Source organism: Macaca mulatta, chromosome 9 (genome assembly GCF_049350105.2).
Source record: "Macaca mulatta isolate MMU2019108-1 chromosome 9, T2T-MMU8v2.0, whole genome shotgun sequence".
In the NCBI taxonomy this organism is placed as follows: Eukaryota; Metazoa; Chordata; class Mammalia; order Primates; family Cercopithecidae; genus Macaca; species Macaca mulatta.
Window position 1 is genome coordinate 131,201,904 of NC_133414.1, and position 23,458 is coordinate 131,225,361.

A 23,458-nucleotide genomic window follows, 5' to 3' on the forward strand; every position below is an offset into this window, starting at 1 on the left:
GGAGGTTGATGGTCCTGTGATTGGGCGGGGCGGGAGGGAGGCGGGTCCTACGGCGGGAGGCGGGGCCTGTGTTGGGCCGGGGAGGGAGGCGGGGCCTGTTATGGGGCGGGCCCTACGGCGGGCGGGCCCTACGGCGGGCGGGCCCTACGGCGGGCGGGCCCTACGGCGGGCGGGCCCTACGGCGGGCGGGCCCTACGGCGGGCGGGCCCTACGGCGGGCGGGCCCTACGGCGGGCGGGCCCTACGGCGGGCGGGCGGGGCGGGGCTCGGGTGAGAGGCGGGTCCTGCAGGCGGCAGCCAGAGCTGCGCGCCGCTGCGGCGGAAGATGGCTGCGGCCGAGGTGGTGGACACTCAGCTGATGCTTGGAGTCGGGCTGATCGGTGAGGACGTAGGCGCCCTGCTTGGCAAGCCCGCACCCTGGTTCTGCCTCTGCTCCACCTCGGCCCGGGGCAGCCCTGGCTCCCGCGGCCCCTGGCGCCGCCCGCATGAGGAGGGCGCGGCCCCCTCCTTGTTGGGCCTGGACTGGGGGCTGCGGAGCCCGGCCTCCTTGGAACAGGGGACCCGGCCCGCCGCCGTCGCCCGCCCGCCCGCGGCCGCCTCTGGGGCCCTTCCGGCCTGAGGGAACCCGGGGATCTCCAAGATCCCAGGGTGGAGCTCCCCCTGCGCGCCCAGGCTGGGCGGCTGCGAGGGGCGCTGCGCGGGCAGGGCCGGGCCGGGCGGGAGCGGCCGGCTGGCGGCGCGGCGCGGCGCGGCAGGGAGGAGGTAGGGCCCGGTTCTCCCGAGCCGCGCGCGGGCGGCTGCCTCGGAGCCACGGGTGACTGTGGGACCGGGCAGCTGGAGACTTCTGGGCCGGGTGCTGCGCGTAGTACACACGTTGTCTCCTTTTAGCTCTCACCAAGGACCCAGGGGCCGTGGGAAACGTCTGACGCGCACTTCACGGAGGAGCAAATGGAGGCCCAGGCCGTCATTGTGCACCGACACACTATAGGCAGTACAGAGCCGGGCGTGGGACCCTCGCAGTGTAGCCCAGAGCCCCCAACCCCCACCAGTGGAGAGCTCCTGCATCATGTGATCGAGCTTGTGCATAAAGCAGGAGTTTCTACACAATCGTGTGAGGTGGAATCTCGGTTAGCTCTGAGGAATGTAATTATCTTCCATAATTAAAAAATATCACATTGGGATCTTTGGGCAGCCTCGTGCAGTGTTTAGGGGGTGGAACCCCTTGGTTCCCTTCGAAAAAGTTTTATTTTCCCGAGATTTTTGCACACCCCTAAACTCTTTCTATTCCCCAAGTGCACAATAACATTGCTTAGGCTTTAGCAAAACTGAAGAAATATGCTGATTATTTTTCACTGCCTCGAAGCAGTGCGTTTATGTGGGAATCGCTTACTGTATTTCTTTTTCTTTCATCTTTTTTTTTTTGTTTGTTTTAGGCAGGGTCTCCCTCTTATCCAGACTGGAGTGCAGTAGCGCAATCACCGCTGTCTGCAGCCTCCACCTCCCAGGCCCAAACTATCCTCCCGCCTCGGCCTCTGAGTAGCTGGGACCTCAGGCGTGCACCACCACCCGATTAATTTTTTTTTTTTTTTTTTTGAGACGGAGTCTCGCTCTGTCACCCAGGCTGGAGTGCAGTGGCCGGATCTCAGCTCACTGCAAGCTCCGCCTCCCGGGTTCACGCCATTCTCCTGCCTCAGCCTCCCGAGTAGCTGGGACTACAGGCACCCGCCACCTCGCCCGGCTAGTTTTTTCTATTTTTTTAGTAGAGACGGGGTTTCACCGTGTTAGCCAGGATGGTCTCGATCTCCTGACCTCGTGATCCGCCCGTCTCGGCCTCCCAAAGTGCTGGGATTACAGGCTTGAGCCACCGCGCCCGGCCACCCGATTAATTTTTGTATTTTTTGTGGAGATGGGATACCGACATGTTATCCAGGCGGATTACTGTATTTATTTCTAATGTGATTTTCAAACTGCTTCAAAACAAAATCTAAGTAACTTAGTTTCTCCAGAAGGTACTTTTGAACTAAGGCTAAGTTAAACTGTCTTTACTAATAGCAAATAAAAAAATGACATACAATCATGTTTTGAACTCAGCAGTTTTTTTATTATTCACATTAATGTGAATTTAGGCCGGGCGCGGTGGCTCAAGCCTGTAATCTCAGCACTTTGGGAGGCCGAGACGGGCGGATCACGAGGTCAGGAGATCGAGACCATCCTGGCTAACACGGTGAAACCCCGTCTCTACTAAAAAAAAATACAAAAAAAAAACTAGCCGGGCGAGGTGACGGGCGCCTGTAGTCCCAGCTACTCGGGAGGCTGAGGCAGGAGAATGGCGTAAACCCGGGAGGCGGAGCTTGCAGTGAGCCGAGATCCGGCCACTGCACTCCAGCCTGGGCGACAGAGCAAGACTCTGTCTCAAAAAAAAAAAAAATATATGAATTTAAAAGGGGTTTGCAGCCAGCCTGGGCAACGTGGTAAAACCCTGTCTCTACAAAAAATACAAAAATTAGCCAGGTGTGGTGTGCCTGTAGGTGGGAGGATTGCTTGATCCCAGGAGGCAGAGGTTGCAGCGAACTGAGATCATGCCACTGTACTCCAGCATGGATGACAGAGTGAGATCCCCCACCCCGTCTCAAAAAAAGAAATAAAAAAAAAAAAGAGGCCAGGTGTGCTGGCTCATGCCTGTAATCCCAGCACTTTGGGAGGCTGAGGCAGGTGGATCAATTGAGGCTGGAAGTTGATCAGCCTGGCCAATATAGTGAAACCCTGTCTCCACTAAAAAGGCAAAAAGTGAGCTGGGTGTGGTGGTGCACGCCTGTAATCTCAGACACTTGGGAGGCTGAGGCAGGAGAATCACTTGAATCTGGGAGGTGGAGGTTGCAGTGAGCTGAGATCGTGTCACTGCACTGCAGCCTGAGTGACGGAGTGAGACCCTGTCTCTACAGAGAAAAAAAAAAAAAAAAAAAAGAGTGTGGGTGTCTTTTTTAATATAATGATTTCTTTTCCTTTCGGCAGATACCCAGTAGTGGAATTACTGGGTGGAATGGTAGTTCTGTTTCAATAACAATTTTTTATTTGTAGTTTTGAGAGACAGGGTCTCTCTCTGTTGACTAGGCTGGAATGCAGTGGTGCATAGCTCATGACAACCTCTGAATCCTGGGCTAAAGTGATCCTCCCACCTTAGCTTCCTGAGTAGCTGGGACCATAGGTGTGCACCACCATGCCCAGCTAATTAAAAATTTTTTTTGTAGAGATGCAGTCTCACTATGTTACCCAGGTTGGTCTGGAACTTCTGGTCTCAGGCGATCCTCCTGGCTTCCCAAAGTGTTAGAATTATAGGCATGAGCCATTGTGATTGGCCTAAACAATTTTATTTTATTTTATTTTATTTTATTTTATTTTGAGACGGAGTCTCGCTCTGTCGCCCAGGCTGGAGTGCAGTGGCCGGATCTCAGCTCACTGCAAGCTCCGCCTCCCGGGTTTACGCCATTCTCCTGCCTCAGCCTCCCGAGTAGCTGGGACTACAGGCGCCCGCCACCGCGCCCGGCTAGTTTTTTTTATTTTTTAGTAGAGACGGGGTTTCATTGTGTTAGCCAGGATGGTCTCGATCTCCTGACCTCGTGATCCGCCCGTCTCGGCCTCCCAAAGTGCTGGGATTACAGGCTTGAGCCACCGCGCCCGGCCAACAATTTTAAACACAAAATTCATACAGTTGGTATGCAACATGGTTTGAAAGATTTCACTGTTCATCTCCAGTTTTGTTTTCGACAGACCTTTTCTATGTATTTATTAAGAATTATTCAGCTTGGCACAGTGGCTCACGCCTGTAATCCCAGCACTTTGAGGGGCCGAGGTGGGCGGATCATCTGAGGTCGGGAGTTCGAGACCAGCCTGACCAACATGGAGAAAACGAAACCCCCTCTCTACTAAAAATACAAAATTAGTCAGACGTGGTGGTGCATGCCTGTAATTCCAGCCACTCGGGAGGCTGAGGCAGGAGAATCACTTGAACCTGGGAGATGGAGGTTGCGGTGAGCTGAGATTACTGCATTGTACTCCAGCCTGGGCAATAAGAGCAAAACTGCATCTAAAAAGAAAAAAAAAAAAATTATTCCACCCAGCACTTTGGGAGGCCGAGGTGGGCAGATCACCTGAGGTCAGGAGTTCAAGACCAGCCTGGCTAACATGGCGAAACCCTGTCTCTACTAAAAATACAAAAATTAGCCGGGCATGGTGGTGGGCACCTGTAATCCCAGCTACTCCGGAGACTGAGGCAGGAGAATCGCTTGAACCTGGGAGCCAAGATAGCACCAGTACACTCCAGCCTGGGTGACAGAGTGAGACTCCGCCTCAAAAAAAAAAAAAGAAGAATTATTCCAACTAGATAAAAACTTAATATAATTTTAGTTTATAAGCATTTGTGTGGGAGGAGATGGGGAGAAACTCTAACAATCTCTCTTTTTTTTTTGAGACCGAGTTTCGCTCTGTTGCCCAGGCTAGAGTACAGTGGCGCGATCTTGGCTGACTGCAACCTCTGCCTCCCAGGTTCAAGCAATTCTTGTGCCTTAGCCTCCCGAGTAGCTGGGATTACAGGCATGCCCCACCACACCTGGCTAATTTTTGTATTATTAGTAGAGACGGGGTTTTTCCAGATTGGTCAGGCTGGTCTCGAAGTCCTGACCTCAGGTAATCCACTCTCGCCTTGGCCTCCCAAAGTGATGGGATTACAGGCATGAGCCACTGTGCCCGGCCAAAACTCTACCTTATCTCTAAGGCTGAATTTTCTTTTTCTTTTTTTTTTTTTTTTTTTTTTGAGACGGAGTCTCGCTCTGTCGCCCAAGCTGGAGTGCAGTGGCTGGATCTCAGCTCTCTGCAAGCTCCGCCGCCCAAGTTTACGCCATTCTCCTGCCTCAGCCTCCCGAATAGCTGGGACTACAGGCGCCTGCCACCTCGCCCGGCTAGTTTTTTGTATTTTTTTAGTAGAGACGGGGTTTCACCGTGTTAGCCAGGATGGTCTTGATCTCCTGACCTCGTGATCCGCCCGTCTCAGCCTCCCAAAGTGCTGGGATTACAGGCTTGAGCCACCGCGCCCGGCCTCTAAGGCTGAATTTTCATTCATGGTTTGTTATAAAAACTTTTTACTCAGGTGGCCTGTAATTCAGGATCATGACAGCTAGATAATTTGAGCAGTAGAGATAGGTGGGAATTTGGGGTCTCAAGTACTCTAAGTTGCTTTGTAAAATGGGGTGTTAAAACTGATTCCACTAAGTGTTTCTGAGTAACCAATCAATTCACTTCCTTGCTGCTGTTTGACATTCTCACAGTGACCATCTTTCCACCGTAGAAAAGGACACAAATGGAGAAGTTCTGTGGGTGTGGTGTTATCCTTCCACGACAGCCACATTAAGGAACCTGCTGCTGAGAAAATGCTGCCTTACAGATGAAAACAAACTTCTCCATCCCTTTGTCTTTGGTCAGTACAGAAGAACATGGTTTTATATCACAACAATTGAAGTTCCAGAGTCTTCCATTTTGAAAAAGGTATGATTGCATGAAGGTAAAAAAAAAACCCAAAATAGGCTGGGCACAGTGGCTCACCCCTGTAATTCCAGCACTTTGGGAGGCCGAGGTGAGTGGATCATGAGGTCAACAGATCGAGACCATCCTGGCCAACATGGTGAAACCCCGTCTCTACTAAAAATACAAAAATTAGCTGGGCGTTGTGGTACACGCCTGTAGTCCCAGCTACTCAGGAGACTTAGGCAGGAGAATCGCTTGAACCCAGGAGGCGGAGGTTGTAGTAAGCTGAGATCACGCCACTGCACTCCAGCCTGGTGACCGAGTGAGACTCCGTCTCAAAAAAAAAAGAAAGAAAATATTAAATATTATTTTCATTGGGAATATTCTCTTTCACACTTCACTCTCATTCATTCTGTAAATATTTATTATTGTCTATTATATGACAGACCCTGTAGTTGATATAGTGGTGAGCAGTACAGCAATATGTGGTCTTTTCCCCTTTTTTTTTGTTTTTGTTTTTTTGAGATGGAGTTGTTCTCTGTTGGTCGGTCTGGAGTACAATGGCACAATCTCGGCTCACTGCAACCTCTGCCTCCCAGGTTCAAGCGATTCTCCTGCTTCAGCCTCCCGAGTAGCTGGGATTACAGGCACCCACCATCACGCCTGGCTAATTTTTTGTATTTTTAGTAGAGACAGGTTTTACCATGTTTGTCAGGCTGGTCTTGAACTGTTGACCTCAGATGATGTACCCGGCCAGGATAAATTCAGAATTTAGAAAGGCAAGCTGAGTGCGTTAGCTCACGCCAGTAATCCCAGCATTTTGGGAGGCTGAGGCGGGTGGATCACCTGAGGTTGTGAGTTCAAGACCAATCTGACCAACATGGAGAAACCCCATCTCTACTGAAAATACAAAAAATTAACCAGGCGTGGTGGCGCATGCCTGTAATCCTAGCTACTCGGGAGGCCTGCGGCAGGAGAATCTCTTGAACCTGCGAGGCAGAGGTTGTGGTGAGCCGAGATTGCGCCATTGTACTTTAGCCTAGGCAACAAGAGTGAAACTCTGTCTCAAAAAAAAAAAAAAAAAAAAAAATTTTAGAAAGGATGTTTAAGGCAGCTCAAGTATGAAGTAGACTTTTCTTGGTGTGTTGTTTGGTATGAACAGTATCAGTGTGACGTGGAAGACTAGGATGTGGTAATCGTGGACTTTCCTAATCCCAAGCAACCAGCAGGTTTTTTCAAAGAATTAGAATATTGGAACAAAGTGGCTGAGCCTCTGGCATGTACCCAGACAGACATTTTTTCCTGTTTTAGGGCTAATGTATAGCCAATAGTGGGACTCTGAAATGTGACTAGAATACCAGCTTAAATTTAAGAAATTACATTTAAAATAGCAGGAAGGTAACAATTTAGAAACTGTAGAAGGCTTAAGACAAAGCAGATTCATAGTTACAAAATATAAAAAATACAAATTTGCAAGAAGATAGGTTGTGTTTTTTTTTTTTTTTTTTCGATGCGAGTTTTGCTCTTGTCGCCCAGGCTGGAGTGCAGCGGCATGATCTCGGCTCACGGCAACCTCTGCCTCCCAGGTTCAAGCCATTCTCCTGCCTGAGCCTCCTGAGTAGCTGGGATTACAGGCATGTGCCACCACATCCAGCTAATTTTCTTTCTTTCTTTTTATCTTTTAACTTCAATTTTTAATTTTTATTTTTTGAGTCAGAGTCTCATTTTGTCACCCAGGCTGGAGTGCAGTGGTACAATCATGTCTCACTGCAGCCTTAATCTCCTGGGCCCAAGTGACCCTCCCATCTCAGCTCCCTGAGTAGCTGGGAGCACAGGCGTGCACCACCATGCCCTGCTAGTGTTAAAATTTTTTGTAGAGATGAGGTCTCACTCTGTTGCCCAGGCTGGTCTTGAACTCCTGGGTTCAAGTGTTCCTCCTGTCTTTTCTCCTAAAGTTCTGGAATTACAGGCGTGAGCCACTGCACCTGGCCAAAAAGATAGGTTTCAATATGTAATGAAATCTTTGGTTTATTGCTCAGTAAGTTCTTTTTATTTATTTTTTTCTTTTTTTGAGATGGAGTCTTGCTCTGTCACCCAGGTTGGAGTGCAGTGGTATGATCTCGGCTCACTGGAACCTCTGCCTCCCAGGATCAAGCGATTCTCATGCCTCAGCCTCCCAAGTAGCTGGGATTACAGGCATGCGTCACTACCTACTCTTCATTTTAAATGTATCTCTTCAAAGTTTTGTATTTCTAAAATTCTGAATTTTGTCTCATTAGTGGAAATATTAGGTATATGATTATCAGAAATTTATAATAATAGAGGCATATAAGTAAATGAAGCTTCTTTTCTTTTTTTGAGACAAAGTCTCACTCTGTTGCCCAGGCTGGAGTGCAGTGGCACGATCTCGGCTCACTGCAACCTCTGCCTCCTGGGCTCAAGCAATTCCCTGCCTCAGCCTCCCAAGTAGCTAAGACTACAGGCGCTCGCCACTACGCCCGGCTATTTGTATTCCTTAGTAGAGACGGGGTTTCACTGTGTTAGCCAGGATGGTCTCGATCTCCTGACCTCGTAGTCCGCCCGCCTCGGCCTCCTAAAGTGCTGGGATTACAGGCGTGAGCCACTGCGCCCAGGTGGTCTTTTTCTTTTAATACTGTTATGTCTTAAAAGGTTTGTTAGAATATGGTAATAAAAATTCTGCTAAAGCATCTTTAAAAAGTGTGTTTTTTTGTTTGTTTCTTTTGAACAGGTGACTCATTTTTCTATTGTTCTGACCACCAAAGATTTTAACCCAGAGAAGTATGCTGCCTTCACTAGGATATTGTGTAGGTCTGTATAAAAATTGTATTAAATGCTAATATATAAAATGAAGACCTTAATATAGTTAAATAGCAGATTTCTATACTGAGAAAGCAAAGTTCAGCCTTGTGTCTCCCCAACAAAATCTTTAGTAGCCCTTCACAGACTGTAAAGAGGGCATTTCTCTTTTGCTTTGTTGATACTTCTCTTATTTGGGTAAATGATCTAGGGGAAGAGAAGAAGCAGTTTGTGTAGCTATTGTAGCTCCTGGGTGTTCTGAGTCACTTCCTACTTTTGGTCTGTTACTTCTGTTCACTTCTAGTCTAGAATTCCCTTAGTAGGTTGGATAAGTTAAGTGCCTTATGACACGGTAAACTGGTTTGTATGTGTCAAGGTCTGTGTGTGCAGTCATTTTGGGGAAAGAATTATGCCGAAGCACAAGAACACATTTCTTAGCTGGAATGTTGAGAAGCTAGGGAATTCTGATTAATTGGTTAGTCGTGATTCAGCTAGACTGTTTTAGTTTCATCTCCATTGTTGAAAAATTTATCAAAAATGGCCTGGCATAGTGGCTCACACCTGTAATCCCAGCACTTTGGGAGGCCGAGGTGGGCGGATCACGAGGTCAGGAGATCGAGACCATCCTGGCTAACACAGTGAAACCCCGTCTTTACTAAAAATACAAAAAATTAGCCAGACGTGGGGGTGGGCGCCTGTAGTCCCAGCCACTCAGGAGGCTGAGGCAGGAGAATGGTGTGAACCCGGGAGGCAGAACTTGCAGTGAGCCGAGATCGCGCCACTGCACTCCAGCCTGGGCCACAGAGCGAGACTCCGTCTCAAAAAAAAAACCTCAATAAATGGTTGCCTTTTGGCTGTTTTTGTGCATCAATGTATATACACACACCAGAAAAAGCAAAAAAATAAAAAAGAGAAAAACTATCGTAAGACTATCTTCTCATTACCTAAGGGTTTCAGTTAGATTATATCTTGGCTAAATGAGATTTCACCATTTTTGCAGCCAGCCAGAATAAAAAAGCTTCCTACTCTCATAAGAAATTCCAGGTGAATGTCTCACTCTGGATAAACAGCTGTCTGCTAATGTGGCACTTACACAAAGGGAGATTATTATTGCCAGAAAAGACGCTATCCAGAAGCCATAAACTGAAACACTACAGAGGTATTTTTGAACAAACATTGGACTCCCATTTCATTTGGTTGCTCAACTGAATTCACTGGGAAATATTCTGGAGTCCAAAAGGCAAGGTTGCTTCAGACCCCACTTCCTGCCCAGAAGGAGGCCCAGATGGTTTCTCAGCTTCTGCGGTGCATGGCATTGTAGTATCCCGGATTTCCTCTCCTGTCATGGTGCAAGAGAAGTGGGAACTCGGAGCTACTGCCAGCCGCCTCCTCTGCTTCCTGCCCTTTAATGCAGCACTATGCTCTCTCTTGCATGTATGCACGTCCACGTATTTGTGTACACACACACACACACACACACACAGGTCTGCGTGTACATGCACACACTCATAGGCAAAGACTTCTTTTCTTCATGACAGTGAGGTTGATGGAGTTGTCTCCTTCCGTTTCTGGTGAGAGGAGCAGGCAGGCGTGCGTTCCACACACAGCTTGCTGCGCACAGCCGCAGCGGAAGCCCGCAGGAGGGAACCTCATTCCCTGTGTGGCTGCAGGTTCACTGCCGTGGTCCCCTTCAGCCTCTAGTCGCTTGCAGCTAGTGGCCCTGCTAGAGAACCAGGGTTTCATGCACACTTGCAGTCAGCTGTCCAGGCCAGGTGTGGCAGCCTATGGATGTCTATCTGAACAAGGCCCTCTGGGTCACACTGTGGGCTTTTCCTGTGGAGTGCTTTTGGGGGGATTTTCCCCTGTTTTATCTCTCCTGGCCCAGGGTTGTCATGTAAGAAGTCATCTTATCCTACCAACCTTATGTTTCTCTTCTCTATTACTGTGTATTGTTTATATTTCATAACTTTTTTTTTTTTTGACACGGTCTCACTCTGTCACCCAGGCTGGAATGTAATGGCGCCATCTCGGCTCACTACAACCTCCACCTCCTGGGGTTTAAGCAATTCTTGTGCCTCAGCCTCCCAAGTAGCTGGAATTACAGGCACCCACCACCACGCCTGGCTAATTTTTATATTTTTAGTAGAGACAGGGTTTTACCATGTTCACCAGGCTTGTCTTGAGTTCCTGGCCTCAAGTGAGCCTCTTGCCTTGGCCTCCCGTAGTGCTGAGATCATAAGCATGAGCCACAGCGCTCGGCCTCTATTTTAGAAAGTTAATGGCATTGGCCGGGCGCGGTGGCTCAAGCCTGTAATCCCAGCACTTTGGGAGGCCGAGGCGGGCGGATCACAAGGTCAGGAGATCGAGACCACAGTGAAACCCCGTCTCTACTAAAAATACAAAAAATTAGCCGGGCGCGGTGGCGGGCGCCTGTAGTCCCAGCTACTCAGGAGGCTGAGGCAGGAGAATGGCGGGAACCCGGGAGGCGGAGCTTGCAGTGAGCCGAGATCGCGCCACTGCACTCCAGCCTGGGCAACAGCGTGAGACTCCGTCTCAAAAAAAAAAAAAAAGAAAGTTAATGGCATTTTGCTTTTTTTTGTTGTTGGTGGTAATAAAGCACACTTAGAAATACAGGAGATTATACAGTGAAAACTAAGCTCCCTCCTCCTCCTGTTCCCAGACTCCAGTTATACCTCCTGACCCCCACTCCACACAACTCCTGTGACCTCCTTTTTTATATCCTATCAGAGAAGTTTTTCTCCCCGTGTGAGCTTGTGTGTGAGTTCCTGGGTTTGAATGTATTTTACGTGTGTGAAAGCTCACCACATTCCTTGTTCTTTACCTTTTTTCCCTCAAGTTATGAACTGAATTAGTAGTTTTTTTTTTTTTTTTTTTTTTTTTTTGAGACGGAGTTTTGCTCTTGTTGCCCAGGCTGGAGTGCAATGGCGTGATCTCAGCTCACCACAACCTCCACCTCCCAGGTTCAAGTGATTCTCCTGCCTCAGCCTTCCCAAGTAGCTGGGATTATAGGCATGCGCCACCAAGCCCGGTTAATTTTGTATTTTTAGTACAGATGGGGTTTCTCCATGTGGGTCAGGCTGGTCTCGAACTCCTGACCTCAGGTGATCCACCCACCTCAGCCTCCCAAAGTGCTGGGATTACAGGCGTGAGTCACTGCACCCGGCCTGAATTAGTAATTTTTTAAAAACACTGATGATTGACAAAAGGTGGCAAGCAGTTAAAACACTTGCTTTTTTCATTTAGTCTGTGATAAATATAATTTTCAAGTGATCTGTCTTGTTTTTTTTTTTGTTTTTTTTTTTTTTGAGACGGAGTCTCGCTGTGTCTCCCAGGCTGGAGTGCAGTGGCGTGATCTCGGCTCACTGCAAGCTCCGCCTCCCGGGTTCACGCCATTCTCCCGCCTCAGCCTCCCAAGTAGCTGAGACTACAGGCGCCCGCCACCACGCCCGGCTAGTTTTTTGTATTTTTAGTAGAGACGGGGTTTCACCATGTTAGCCAGGATAGTCTCGATCTCCTGACCTCGTGATCCACCCGCCTCGGCCTCCCAAAGTGCTGGGATTACAGGCTTGAGCCACCGCACCCGGCCGTTTTTTTTTTGAGACAGAATCTCACTCTGTTGCCTAGGCTGGAGTGCAGTGGTGTGATCTTGACTCCCTGCAATCTCCTCCTGGCTTCAAGCGATTCTCCTGCCTCAGCCTCCCAAGTAACTGGGATTACAGGCATGACCCACCAGGCCCAGCTAATTTTTGTTTTTAGTAGAGACGGGTTCACCATGTTGCCCGGGCTGGTCTCGAACTCCTGGCCTCAAATGATCTGCCCGCCTCGGCCTCCCAAAGTGCTGTGATTACAGGTGTGAGTCACCGTGCCCAGCCCTCAAGTGATCTGTGTTAAATATGTTTTATTTTCTTCCCGATTTTCTATCCCACCAGCTCCTGAAAGGCCCAAATAGACCCAGTCATGTTTCTCAAGCAAAATTTAGTTTTCGTTGCTCACAGGAAGAGATTTCAAGGGGAAGAGAGGGATTCCACATGTGAGCTATAAATGCATCCAGTTTCCTGTCAGCATTTTCTGGAAGCTTTAACTTGATGATGAATATCTAATGTGCATTTATCACCAGAAACCTAAAGGAATGTTGATTTTTTTTTTTTTTTTTTGAGACGGAGTCTCGCTCTGTCGCCCGGGCTGGAGTGCAGTGGCCGGATCTCAGCTCACTGCAAGCTCCGCCTCCCGGGTTTACGCCATTCTCCTGCCTCAGCCTCCCGAGTAGCTGGGACTACAGGCGCCCGCCACCTCGCCCCGCTAGTTTTTTGTTATTTTTTAGTAGAGACGGGGTTTCACCATGTTAGCCAGGATGGTCTCGATCTCCTGACCTCGTGATCCGCCCGTCTCGGCCTCCCAGAGTGCTGGGGTTACAGGCTTGAGCCACCGCGCCCGGCCTGATTTCTTAATTAGCTAAATGTAGCTACCTCTGGGAACTCTAATAATAAGTATGGGTTCTACAACTAATTACTGCTTTCTCTGTGAACAGTGCATAAAACTCCTTTCTTGTCAAAGGAAATCTTAGTAATAAAACAGAGTTGCATGACTAAGAACCCCAGTTGGGAATGTGAGACACAGGATAAGTGCACAACTTTTTTTTTTTTTTTTTGAGATGGAGTCTCGTCACTCTGTCGCCCAGGCTGGATTGCAGTGGCGCGATCTTGGCTCACTGCAAGCTCCACCTCCCGGGTTCACGCCATTCTCCTGCCTCAGCCTCCCAAGTAGCTGGGACTACAGGCGCCTGCCACCACGCCCAGCTAATTTTTTGTATTTTTAGTAGAGACAGCGTTTCACCGAAGTAACACTACTTTCTACATGAAAAGATTCAAGCATTCAGGCCAAGTGCGGTAACTCATGTCTGTAATCCCAGCACTTTAGGAGGCTGAGGTGGGTGGATCACCTGAGGTCAGGAGTTAGAGACCAGCCTGGCCAACATGGTGAGATCCCATCTCTACTAAAATTACAAAAATTAGCGGGGTATGGTGGCGCACACCTGTAATCCCAGCTACTCGGGAGACTGAGGCGGGAGAAACACTTGAAGCCAGGAGGTGGAGGTTTCAGTGAGCTAAGGTTGTGCCACTGCACTCTAGCCTGGGTGACAGAGTGAGACTCTGTCTCAAAAAAAAAGAAGAGTGAAGCATTCAGAAGGGCATAGCAAGGTGGCTTCGGATTCTTGAGAAAGCACCCAGACCAGCCTGGGTGCATATCTCCACATGATTTATGCCAAATGGAAGCATAGTTGCTTTGTTGTCCTTTCTTACAGAATGTACCTGAAACATGGGAGCCCAGTTAAAATGATGGAGAGTTATATTGCAGTTCTCACAAAGGGGATATGCCAGAGTGAAGAAAATGGCTCTTTCCTTAGTAAGGATTTTGATGTCCGAAAGGCCTACCTGGCTGGCTCCATCAAAGGTAAGAAGGGAAAAAACAAAACCCATCCAACGACAAAATCCCCAAGCCAAGAACAGTCTCATTAGATCCTATTGTTCCTACTAGAGTAATCAGATAATTAGATTATCTAATTAGAATTATCTAATGACTAGATAATTCTAATCCTTCCATACGTTATTTTCATTTACATAATATTTTTCATATCATTTGTACACAAGAGGGTAACTTTAACCCCTGTATTTCCTTATTGAGTTAGAATTCTCTCACAGGAAAACAGGTTTTTGTGGTGTTTGTTTCCATATTATTCTATTGGCTATTTTAGAAATGTTTTCTCACTGGTAAGCTCAATTTTGTGGCTCGAGGTCTTCATGGATTACATTTCTTTTCTTAGATCTTAGCAGTTATCTCTGTCATCTGAAGAGCCCAAGTCCTTGACCCCAAGCCCCTAATTTAAGTTCCAGCTGGAAAATCCAAAATGCAGACAGCCCAGGCCTAAGCCACAGACTTCAGTGTCCCTGAGCAGGAGGCGAGGGGATCTCTGAAGGCGAGGCTGCGCTCTGTCATGTCCCCCCACAGTGCCCATCTGTCTTTTCTTTTGATCCCGCTGTTCTTTGAGTTTTCTCAGCATCCCTGTTGAGGTGTTAGCTGTTTGTCAGGCTAACTTAAGGACTTAAGTAATGATACTGGGGGACATGATGGAGTTAGTGGACTTACTTTTTTTCCTTTTGAGACAAGGTCTTGCTTTGTCACTGAGGCTGAAGTGCAGTGGTGGTACAATGACGGCTCACTGTAACCTCAACTTCCTGGGCTCAAGCAATCCTTCCACCTCAGCCTCCCGAGTAGCCCTGCCCAGCTAATTTTTTTTTTTTTTTGAGACAGAATCTCACTGTGTCACCCAGGCTGGAGTGCAGTGGCATGATCTCAGCTCACCACAACCTCTGCCTTCCAGGTTCAAGTGATTCTCGTGCCTCAGCCTCTCAGGTAGCTGGGACTACAGGCAGCTGCCACCACACCCAACTAATTTTTTTTTTTTTTTTTTGAGACAGAGTTTTGCTCTTGTTGCCCAGGCTGGGTGGCGCGATCATGGCTCACCACATCCTCTGCCTCCTGGGTTCAAGTGATTCTCCTGCCTCAGCCTCCCTAGTAGCTGGGATTACAGGCATGTGCCACCACACCCACCTAATTTTGTATTTTTAGTAGAGATGGGGTTTCTCCATGTTGGCCAGGCTGGTCTGGAACTCCTGACCTCAGGTGATCCACCTGCCTTGGCCTCCCAAAGTGCTGGAATTACAGGTGTGAGCCACTGCTCCCAGCCTAATTTTGTATTTTTAGTAGAGATGGGGTTGCACCATGTTGGCCAGGCTGGTGTCAAACTCCTGACCTCAGGCAACCCGCCTGCTTAGGCCTCCCAAAGTGCTGGGATTACAGTGTGAGGCACTGCACTTGGCCCCATATACTTTTTAAACATTTTTTAGAGACAGAGTCTCCCTGTGTTGCCCAGGCAGATTTCAAACTCCTGGGCTCAAGTGATCCTCCCACCTTGGCCTCCCAAAGTGTTGGGATTACAGACATGAGCCACCCTGCACCTGGCAGACACCTTATTATTATTATTATTATTTTATTTTATTTATTTTTTTTTTTGAGACGGAGTCTCACGCTGTTGCCCAGGCTGGAGTGCAGTGGCGCGATCTCGGCTCACTGCAAGCTCCGCCTCCTGGGTTCACGCCATTCTCCTGCCTCAGCCTCCTGAGTAGCTAGGACTACAGGCGCCCACCACCGTGCCCGGCTAATTTTTTGTATTTTTAGTAGAGACGGGGTTTCACTGTGGTCTCAATCTCCTGACCTTGTGATCCACCCGCCTCGGCCTCCCAAAGTGCTGGGATTACAGGCTTGAGCCACCGCGCCCGGCCTATTATTATTTTTTTTAATCAGGAAGTTTTAATGATACAGAAAGGTGCTGGTTCCCTTCACATCAGTTGTTTCACTTTTTTGTGAATCTAACTTCCTCTCTGCATCCCACCATAGAGTCTCATGTGGGGCAGAGCACACGTCCTGGGAAGCCGACATAGGATAGATCCCCTCGTCCACCAAATAAAGTGTTTGTAAGCTTTACAACATTTGCCTAAATTCTCTGTATTAAAAATAATTTTGTAGGCCAGGCACTGTGACTCACACCTGTAATCCCAACACTTTGGGAGGCTGAGGTGAGTGGATCACTTGAGGTCAGGAGTTTGAGATCAGCCTGGCCAACATGGTGAAATCCCGTCTCTACTAAAAATACAAATATTAGCTGGGCATGGTGGCTTGTGCCTGTAATCCAAGCTACCCAGGAAGCTGAAGCAGGAGAATCACTTGAGCCCAGGAGGCAGGTTGCAGTGAACAAAGATCATGCCACTAAACTCTAGCCTGGGTGACACAGTGAGACTCTGTCTCAAAAAACAAAAAAAGAAAAAAAAAAACCTTTGTTTCCTTACATGATGTGTAATGCAGTAACATTACAATTTCTCTTTCTTGAAGACATTGTATCTCAGTTTGGAATGGAAACTGTTATCTTACACACAGCACTGATGCTAAAGAAAAGAATTGTGGTGTATCACCCCAAAATAGAAGCGGTCCAGGAGTTTACCAGGTATCATCTCTAATTATCAAAAAGTGTTAACTTTCTTGGCAGACAGTTTGTGGTACTAGATGTTACTGTGTGCTCTGTTCTGTTGCACATTTGCTATAAATAGCATGTGGTGAAATACCACCTTTGGTCTGAAGTTTCTGTTTAGCTCTAGTAGTTCAAGGCCACTGATTTGGACTATTTATGACTATTCTAGAGCAGGGGGTTAGCAAACTTTTCCTTGCCAGACAGTAAATACTTTAGGTTTGTGAGCCATATGGTCACTGTCCCAACTACTCAACTGCCTGGGTAGCACAAAAGCAACCATGGATGACATGCACTTAAATGACTCAGCATGGCTGTGGTCAATGAAACTTTATTTTCAAGGACAGGCAGCTGGCCCACGGGCCATAGTTTGCCGACCCGTTTTAGGTAAATTGTTCCTTCTGTTCAATTTTATCAAAGACTCTTTTTTTTTCTTGTTTTAATTAAAAAATGTTAGAGCAGGACAAAGACTTATTTTGAGAGTACATATAGATTTTTAAAATTTTATTTTATTTTCATTTTTAGTAGAGATGGGGTCTTGCTGTGTTGCCCAGGGTGGTCTCAAACTCCTAGGCTCCAGTGATCCTCATGCCTTGGCCTCCCAAAGTGCAGGAATTATAGGCGTGAGCCACTGTGCCCGGCCAAAATACATATAGATTTTGTTATTGTTAATAATTTTTTTGCCGGGGGGGTCAGCTCAGGGCCAGGAGGTGTCTGCCAGGCTCCGTCCCCTCTAACAGCCCCCCCACCTGCCATACATATTTTTAAAGAGTTTTTGTTTACTAAATCTAACTTGTTACTAGGTCCTTGTAAATTTTTTTCTTTTTTATTTTATTTTATATTTTTTGTCAAGATGGGGTTTCTGGGGTCTCACTATGTTGGCCAGGCCGGTCTTGAACTCCTGGGCTCAAGTGATCCTCCTGCCTCCGCTGAGATTACAGACATGAACCACCACACCCAGCCATTAGGTCTTTTTTTTTTTTTGCAACAGAATCTCGCTTTGTCGCCAGGCTGGAGTGGTGCAGTGGCGCAATCTCGGCTCACTGCAGTTTCCTGGGTTCAAGTGATTCTTCTGCCTCAGTCTCCCGAGTAGCTGAGAGTACAGGCATGCACCACCACGCCCAGCTATTTTTTGTATTTTTAGTAGAGATGGGGTTTCGCCATGTTGGCCAGGATGGTCTCGATCTCTTGACCTCATGATCCTCCCGCCTCAGCCTCCTAAAGTGCTGGGATTACAGGCATGAGCCACTGTGCCCAGCCAGATCCTCTTTTATTTATTTATTTATTTTTTTAATTATTTTTTTTTTTAATTTTTTTTTAATTTATTTATTTTTTTTGGAGACGGAGTCTCGCTCTGCCACCCAGGCTGGAGTGCAGTGGCCGGATCTCAGCTCACTGCAAGCTCCGCCTCCCGGGTTTACGCCATTCTCCTGCCTCAGCCTCCCCAGTAGCTGGGACTACAGGCGCCCGCCACCTCGCCCGGCTAGTTTTTTGTATTTTTTAGTAGAGACGGGGTTTCACCATGTTAGCCAGGATGGTCTCGATCTCCCCACCTCGTGATCCGCCCATCTCGGCCTCCCAAAGTGCTGGGATTACAGGCTTGAGCCACCGCGCCCGGCCCAGATCCTCTTTTAAAAGCAAGAGGATTTAGCATTCGTGTTGGGTTTACTGTATGCCAGGCATTTTATAAGATATCTTAAATTATTGAATGTACTTATAACAAGAACCCTGCCAGGAAGTATTTTTACCCTGTTTTATGAATGAGAAAATTAAGGTTGGCAGAGGATAAGTATAAGGTAATGAAAAGAACAAAGGCTTCATAGTCAGAAAGAACTGAGTTGAAATCTTGGGAGGGCAACTTATTAGCTCTGTGAACACATAAAAGATACTGAATGTTGGTTGGGCATGGTGGCTCACACCTATAATCCCAGCACTTTGGGAGGATGAGGCTAGCAGATTGCCTAAGACCAGAAGTTCAAGACCAGCCTGGGCAACACAGCAAAACCCCATCTCTATAAAAAAATACAAAAATTAGCCAGGCATGGTGGCATGTACCCTTAGCCCGAGCTACACAGGAGCCTGAGGTGGGAGGATCGCTTGAGCCCAGGAGGTGGAGGCTGCAGTGAGCCATGATCATGTCACTGCAGCCCAGCCTGGACGACGGAGTGACACCCTGTCACAGAAACAAAACAAAAGAATTGATTGTTTCTGAGCCTGTGTTTCTTTATCTGTAAAATGATCATAATATCTACCTTACAAGTTTGTTTTTAAGACTGGAAATAATTTGTGTAAGATGCTTAACATGTACCTAGCTTAACATGTACCTAGCCTCTAAGACACACTTTAGGAGTTATTGTTATGATCATGATTGCATCAGATTTTAAGTGAGAGGGCCAGAACTTTTACCCTGCCCTCTCTGGGTCCAAAAGCCTGTATTTTCTATCCCATCACCTTTTCCCCCTCTACGTATGCTACTCAAACTGGACCGGTCATAGCTTCTGACATATTTAGCAGGGCACCGGGGGTTCATGAAGCCACAGATAAATTTGATACATCTTGTTGCAGTCATTATTCTACCATAAGTTTTTTTCAAAGAAACCTGTGTTATAGGAAAACAAACACACGTGGTTTGCGAGTTTTACTAGAATTTTAAATATAAACAGGAGACTTCCAGAAAATTTCTTGCTTGCAGAGGTAACTTTGAATTTTACCTTCAGACTCCCTTTCCATGGCAGTCTCCAGAGTGGGATGTTCAGAGGAAAACCTTAGAAGCATCACTCCTTGCTACCACAGGGATCTTTTGAAATTTCACCTTGAGCTTTCTGTAGCTGATCTGATCCCCAAGAGCAGAGTTTAAAACATTGCATAGAGGATGGGTGCAGTGGCTCACGCCTGTAATCCTAGCACTTTGGGAGGCCAAGGCAGGCGGGTCACCTGAGGTCAGTTCAAGATCAGCCTGGCCAACATGGTGAAACCCCATCTCTACTAAAAATACAGAAATTAACCGGGCGTGGTGGCAGGCACCTATAGTCCCAGCTACTTGGGAGATGAGGCAGGAGAATCACTTGAACCCCGGAGGTGGAGGTTGCGGTGAGCCAAAATCGCGCCATTGCACTCCAGGCTGGGTGACAAGTGAAACTCTGTCTCAAAAAAATAAATAAATAAAACATTGCATTGCTTTAATTTGAAGCCCAGAGGTTAACACATTTGGGACTTGGTCTCACCTCTGTCCCTGATTAGCTATAAACTCTACCCTCTTCATTTCCTCCTCAGGAAGAGGAGAAGGGGCAGGCTGAGTCTTTAAGGTGTGGACCAGCAACAACTTGAGTTCTTGCCTTGATTCCCCAGGACTCTGCCTGCCCTGGTGTGGCACCGACAGGACTGGACCATCCTTCACTCTTACATGCACCTCAATGCCGACGAGCTGGAAGCCCTGCAGATGTGCACAGGTAGACAAGAGGATCCCAGGGGAGGAACTGTTTCACTTTTTTTTTCTTCCTGAGACGGAGTTTCACTCTTGTTGCCCAGGATGGAGTGCAATGGCATAATCTCAGCTCACCGCAACCTCTACCTTCGATTCTTCTGCCTTAGCCTCCCAAGTAGCTGGGATTACAGGCATGCGCCACCATGCCCCGCTAATTTTATTCCACTTGTTTTTATTTTGTGCATTCCTAAGTGGAATACTGATCCTTTATTATTTCTTTGGCACATGCAATCAATTTTTTGCCCTTACATTTTTTTTTTTTTTTTTTAGTTTAAAAAAAAATTGTGGCCGGGCGCGGTAGCTCACGCCTGTAATCCCAGCACTTTGGAAGGCCAAGGTGGGTGGATCACCTGAGGTCGGGAGTTCAAGACCAGCCTGACCAGCATGGAGAAACCCAGTCTCTACTAAAAATACAAAAAATTAGCCGGGCATGGTGGTGCATGCCTGTAATCCCAACTACTTGGGAGGCTGAGGCAGGAGAAACGCTTGAACCCAGGAGGCGGAGGTTGTGGTGAGCCGAGATCACGCCACTGCACTCCAGCCTGGGCAACAAGAGTGAAACTCCGTCTCAAAAAAAAAATTTTTTTTTTTGGTAAAATGCATGTAGAATTTACCTTTTCTTGGCCGGGCGCGGTGCCTCATACCTGTAACCCTAGCACTTTAGGAGGCTGAGGCAAGTGGATTGCCTGAGCTCAGGAGTTTGAGACCACCCTAACCAATGCGGTAAAACCACATCTCTATTAAAATACAAAAAAAAAAAATTAGCCAGGCTTGGTGATGGGTAGTCCCAGCTACTTGGGAGGCTGAGGCACAAGAATCGCTTCAATCCAGGAGATGGAGGTCGCAGTGTATCCCGGCCCGCGGGATAGTCGAAGCAGGCCCTGGAGGAGGGGGTGGGAATTTGGGGAACAAGAGATACGAGAAATGGAGACAAGACAGTGCTCTGATCAAGTCTCTTTTAATGGCGGTAATGCAGTGCCTTATATACACTTGGAGGGAAAGGGGTTGGGCCAAGGCGAAGATGATCTCATCGCAGAGGGCGTGACCAAGTAGGTATTGGTTTCTCTGGTCGAACGTCATGTTGCACCTGCGCTGTCAGGTAGTAATTTTCATGGGCGCGGGAAAAATAGGTGAAGAAGAAGCAGGAAGAGCGCCATCTTTTATGAGGTATTAATACAGGTAGAAAAGGCAAAGATAGGGAGAAGGCGTGGGGTGGAAATGAATAGAGCTCAGGCGTTCCCAATCGTCAGCTATCATTCGCTATGGCCGGGGCGCGCAGCTCCGGACAGCAGTGAGCCAAGATTGAGCTGCTGCACCCCAGCCAGGGCGACAGAGCGAGACTCTTGTCTCCAGAAAAAAAAAGATTTACTTTTTTTTTTTGAGACCGGGTCTTCCTATGTTGCTCAAGCTGGTCTTGAACTCCTGAACTCAAGCGATCTGCCCATCTTGGCCTCCCACACTGTTGGGATTACAGGCATCAGCCACCACGCACAGCTCCATTTACCTTTTTAACCATTTTTAAACATAGAGTTCAGTGGCATTAAGTACATTCACATTGTTGTTCAGCCATCATCAAAATGCAGCCTGTTTTTGGCTGGGCACAGTGCCTCACACCTGTAATCCCAGCACTTTGGGAGGCTGAGATGGGGTGATCGCCTGAGCCCGGGAGTTCCAGACCAGCCTGGGCAACACAGGAGACCCCGTCTTTTAAATTTTTTAAATTATACTTGTAAAGTTCTTTTTTTTTCTCTTGAGATGGAGTTTTGTTCTTTTTGCCCAGGGTGGAGTGCAACGGTGTGATCTCGGCTCACTGCAACCTCCACCTCCTGGGTTCAAGCAATTCGCCTGCCTTAGCCTCCCTAGTAGCTGGGATTACAGGCACCTGCCACCATGCGCAGCTAATTTTTATATTTTTAGTAGAGACAAGGTTTCTCCATGTTGGCCAGGCTGGTCTCAAATTCCTTACCTTAGGTGATCCTCCTGCCTCGGCCTCCCAAAGTGCCTGGATTGCATGAGCCATTGTGCCCAGCAGAACTTGTAAAGTTCTAGTCTTAAAAGTTTACCAGTGACTTTTTTTTTCATCTTAACTTTTTAATTATTATGGGTATATAATAGGTATATGTATTTATGGGGTACATGTGATGTTCTGATACAGGCCTACAATGTATATAATGATTACATCAGGGTAATTGCAGTATCCATCACCTCAAGCATTTATGATTTCTTTGTTTTAGGAACGTTGTGATTCCACTTCTAGTTTTTTTTTGAGTTGAAGTCTCACTCTGTTGCCCAGGTTGGAGTGCAGTGGCACAATCTCAGCATACTACAGCCTCCACCTCCCAGGTTCAAGCGATTCTCCTGCCTCAGCTGCCCGAGTAGCTGGGATTACAGGTGTGCACACCATGCCCGGCTACTTTTTTTGTATTTTTGTTAGAGAATAGAGATGGGGTTTTACCATGTTGGCCAGGCTGGTCTCAAACTTCTGACCTCAGGTGATCCACCTGCCTCAGCTTCCCAAAGTGTTGGGATTACAGGTGTGAGCCACTGTGCCCAGCCAACTTCTAGTTATTTTTAAATATACAATAAATTATTCACTGTAGTCACCCTATTGTGCTATCAAATACTAGGTCTTATTCATTCTAACTATATTTTTGTATCCACTAACCATCCCAAATTTTCCTCCTCTCCCCACTACCCTTCCTAACCTCTGGTACCCACCATTCTACTTTCTATCTCCCTGAGTTCCATTGTTTTAATTTTTAGCTCCCACAAATAAGTGAGAACATGCAAAATTTGTCTTTCTGCCCTTGCTTCTTTTACTTAACATTGATGCCTCCAATTTCATCCATGTTGTTGCAAATGACAGAATTTCATTCCTTTTTATGGCTGTATAATATTCCACTGTGTGTATGTACCACATTTTCTTTTCCATTCATCTGCTGATGGACACTTGGTTGGATTCCAAATCTTGGCAGTTATGAACAGTGCTGCAATGAACATGGGAGTGGTGGTATCTCTTTGATACACTGATTTACTTTTTTGGGGGTAAATACCCAGTAGTGGGATTGCTGGATCATATGGTAGTTCTATTTTTAGTTTTTTGAGGAATTTCCATACTGTTCTCCATAGTGACTGTACTAATTTACATTCCCACCAACAGTGTACAAGAGTTCTTTTTCTCTACATCCTTGCCATCGTTTGTTATTGCCTGTCTTTTTTTGAGACGAAGTCTCGCTTTGTTATCTAGGCCGTAGTACAGTGGCACGATCTCAGCTCACTGCAAACTCCACTTCCCTGGTTCAAGCAATTCTCCTGTCTCAGCCTCCTGAGTAGCTGGGACTAGAGGCACCCACCACCACGCCTGGCTAATTTTTGTATTTTTAGTAGAGACAGGGGTTCACCATATTGGTCAAGCTGGTCTCCAACTCCTGACCTCAGATGATCCACCTGCCTTGGCCTCCCAAAGTTCTGGGATTACAGGCATGAGCCACCGCGCCCGGCCGTCTGTATTTTTTTTTTAGATACAAGGTCTTGCTTTAT

At 47.4% G+C, this 23,458-nt stretch overlaps 1 protein-coding gene across 8 annotated transcripts in view; it reads left to right on the plus strand.

Moving 5' to 3' along the window:
- Positions 1–298: 298 nt before the first annotated feature.
- DENND10 (DENN domain containing 10) overlaps positions 299–23,458 on the plus strand; it is a 33,745-nt gene continuing 10,585 nt past the window's right edge. Inside the window, exons 1-7 of one of the 8 annotated variants that reach the window (XM_015148298.3) lie at positions 299–379; positions 888–1,142; positions 5,321–5,537; positions 8,266–8,345; positions 13,657–13,805; positions 16,302–16,413; positions 19,783–19,883. In XM_015148298.3, coding sequence (XP_015003784.1) covers positions 13,658–13,805; positions 16,302–16,413; positions 19,783–19,883 — 361 coding nt within the window. In that variant the 5' untranslated portion in view covers positions 299–379; positions 888–1,142; positions 5,321–5,537; positions 8,266–8,345; position 13,657. Of the gene's footprint in view, positions 380–887; positions 1,143–4,471; positions 4,542–5,320; positions 5,538–8,265; positions 8,346–13,656; positions 13,806–16,301; positions 16,414–19,782; positions 19,884–23,458 lie in introns of those variants that run through there. The other 7 variants (XM_015148299.3, XM_077947619.1, XM_015148295.3 and 4 more) reach the window with 7 other exon arrangements.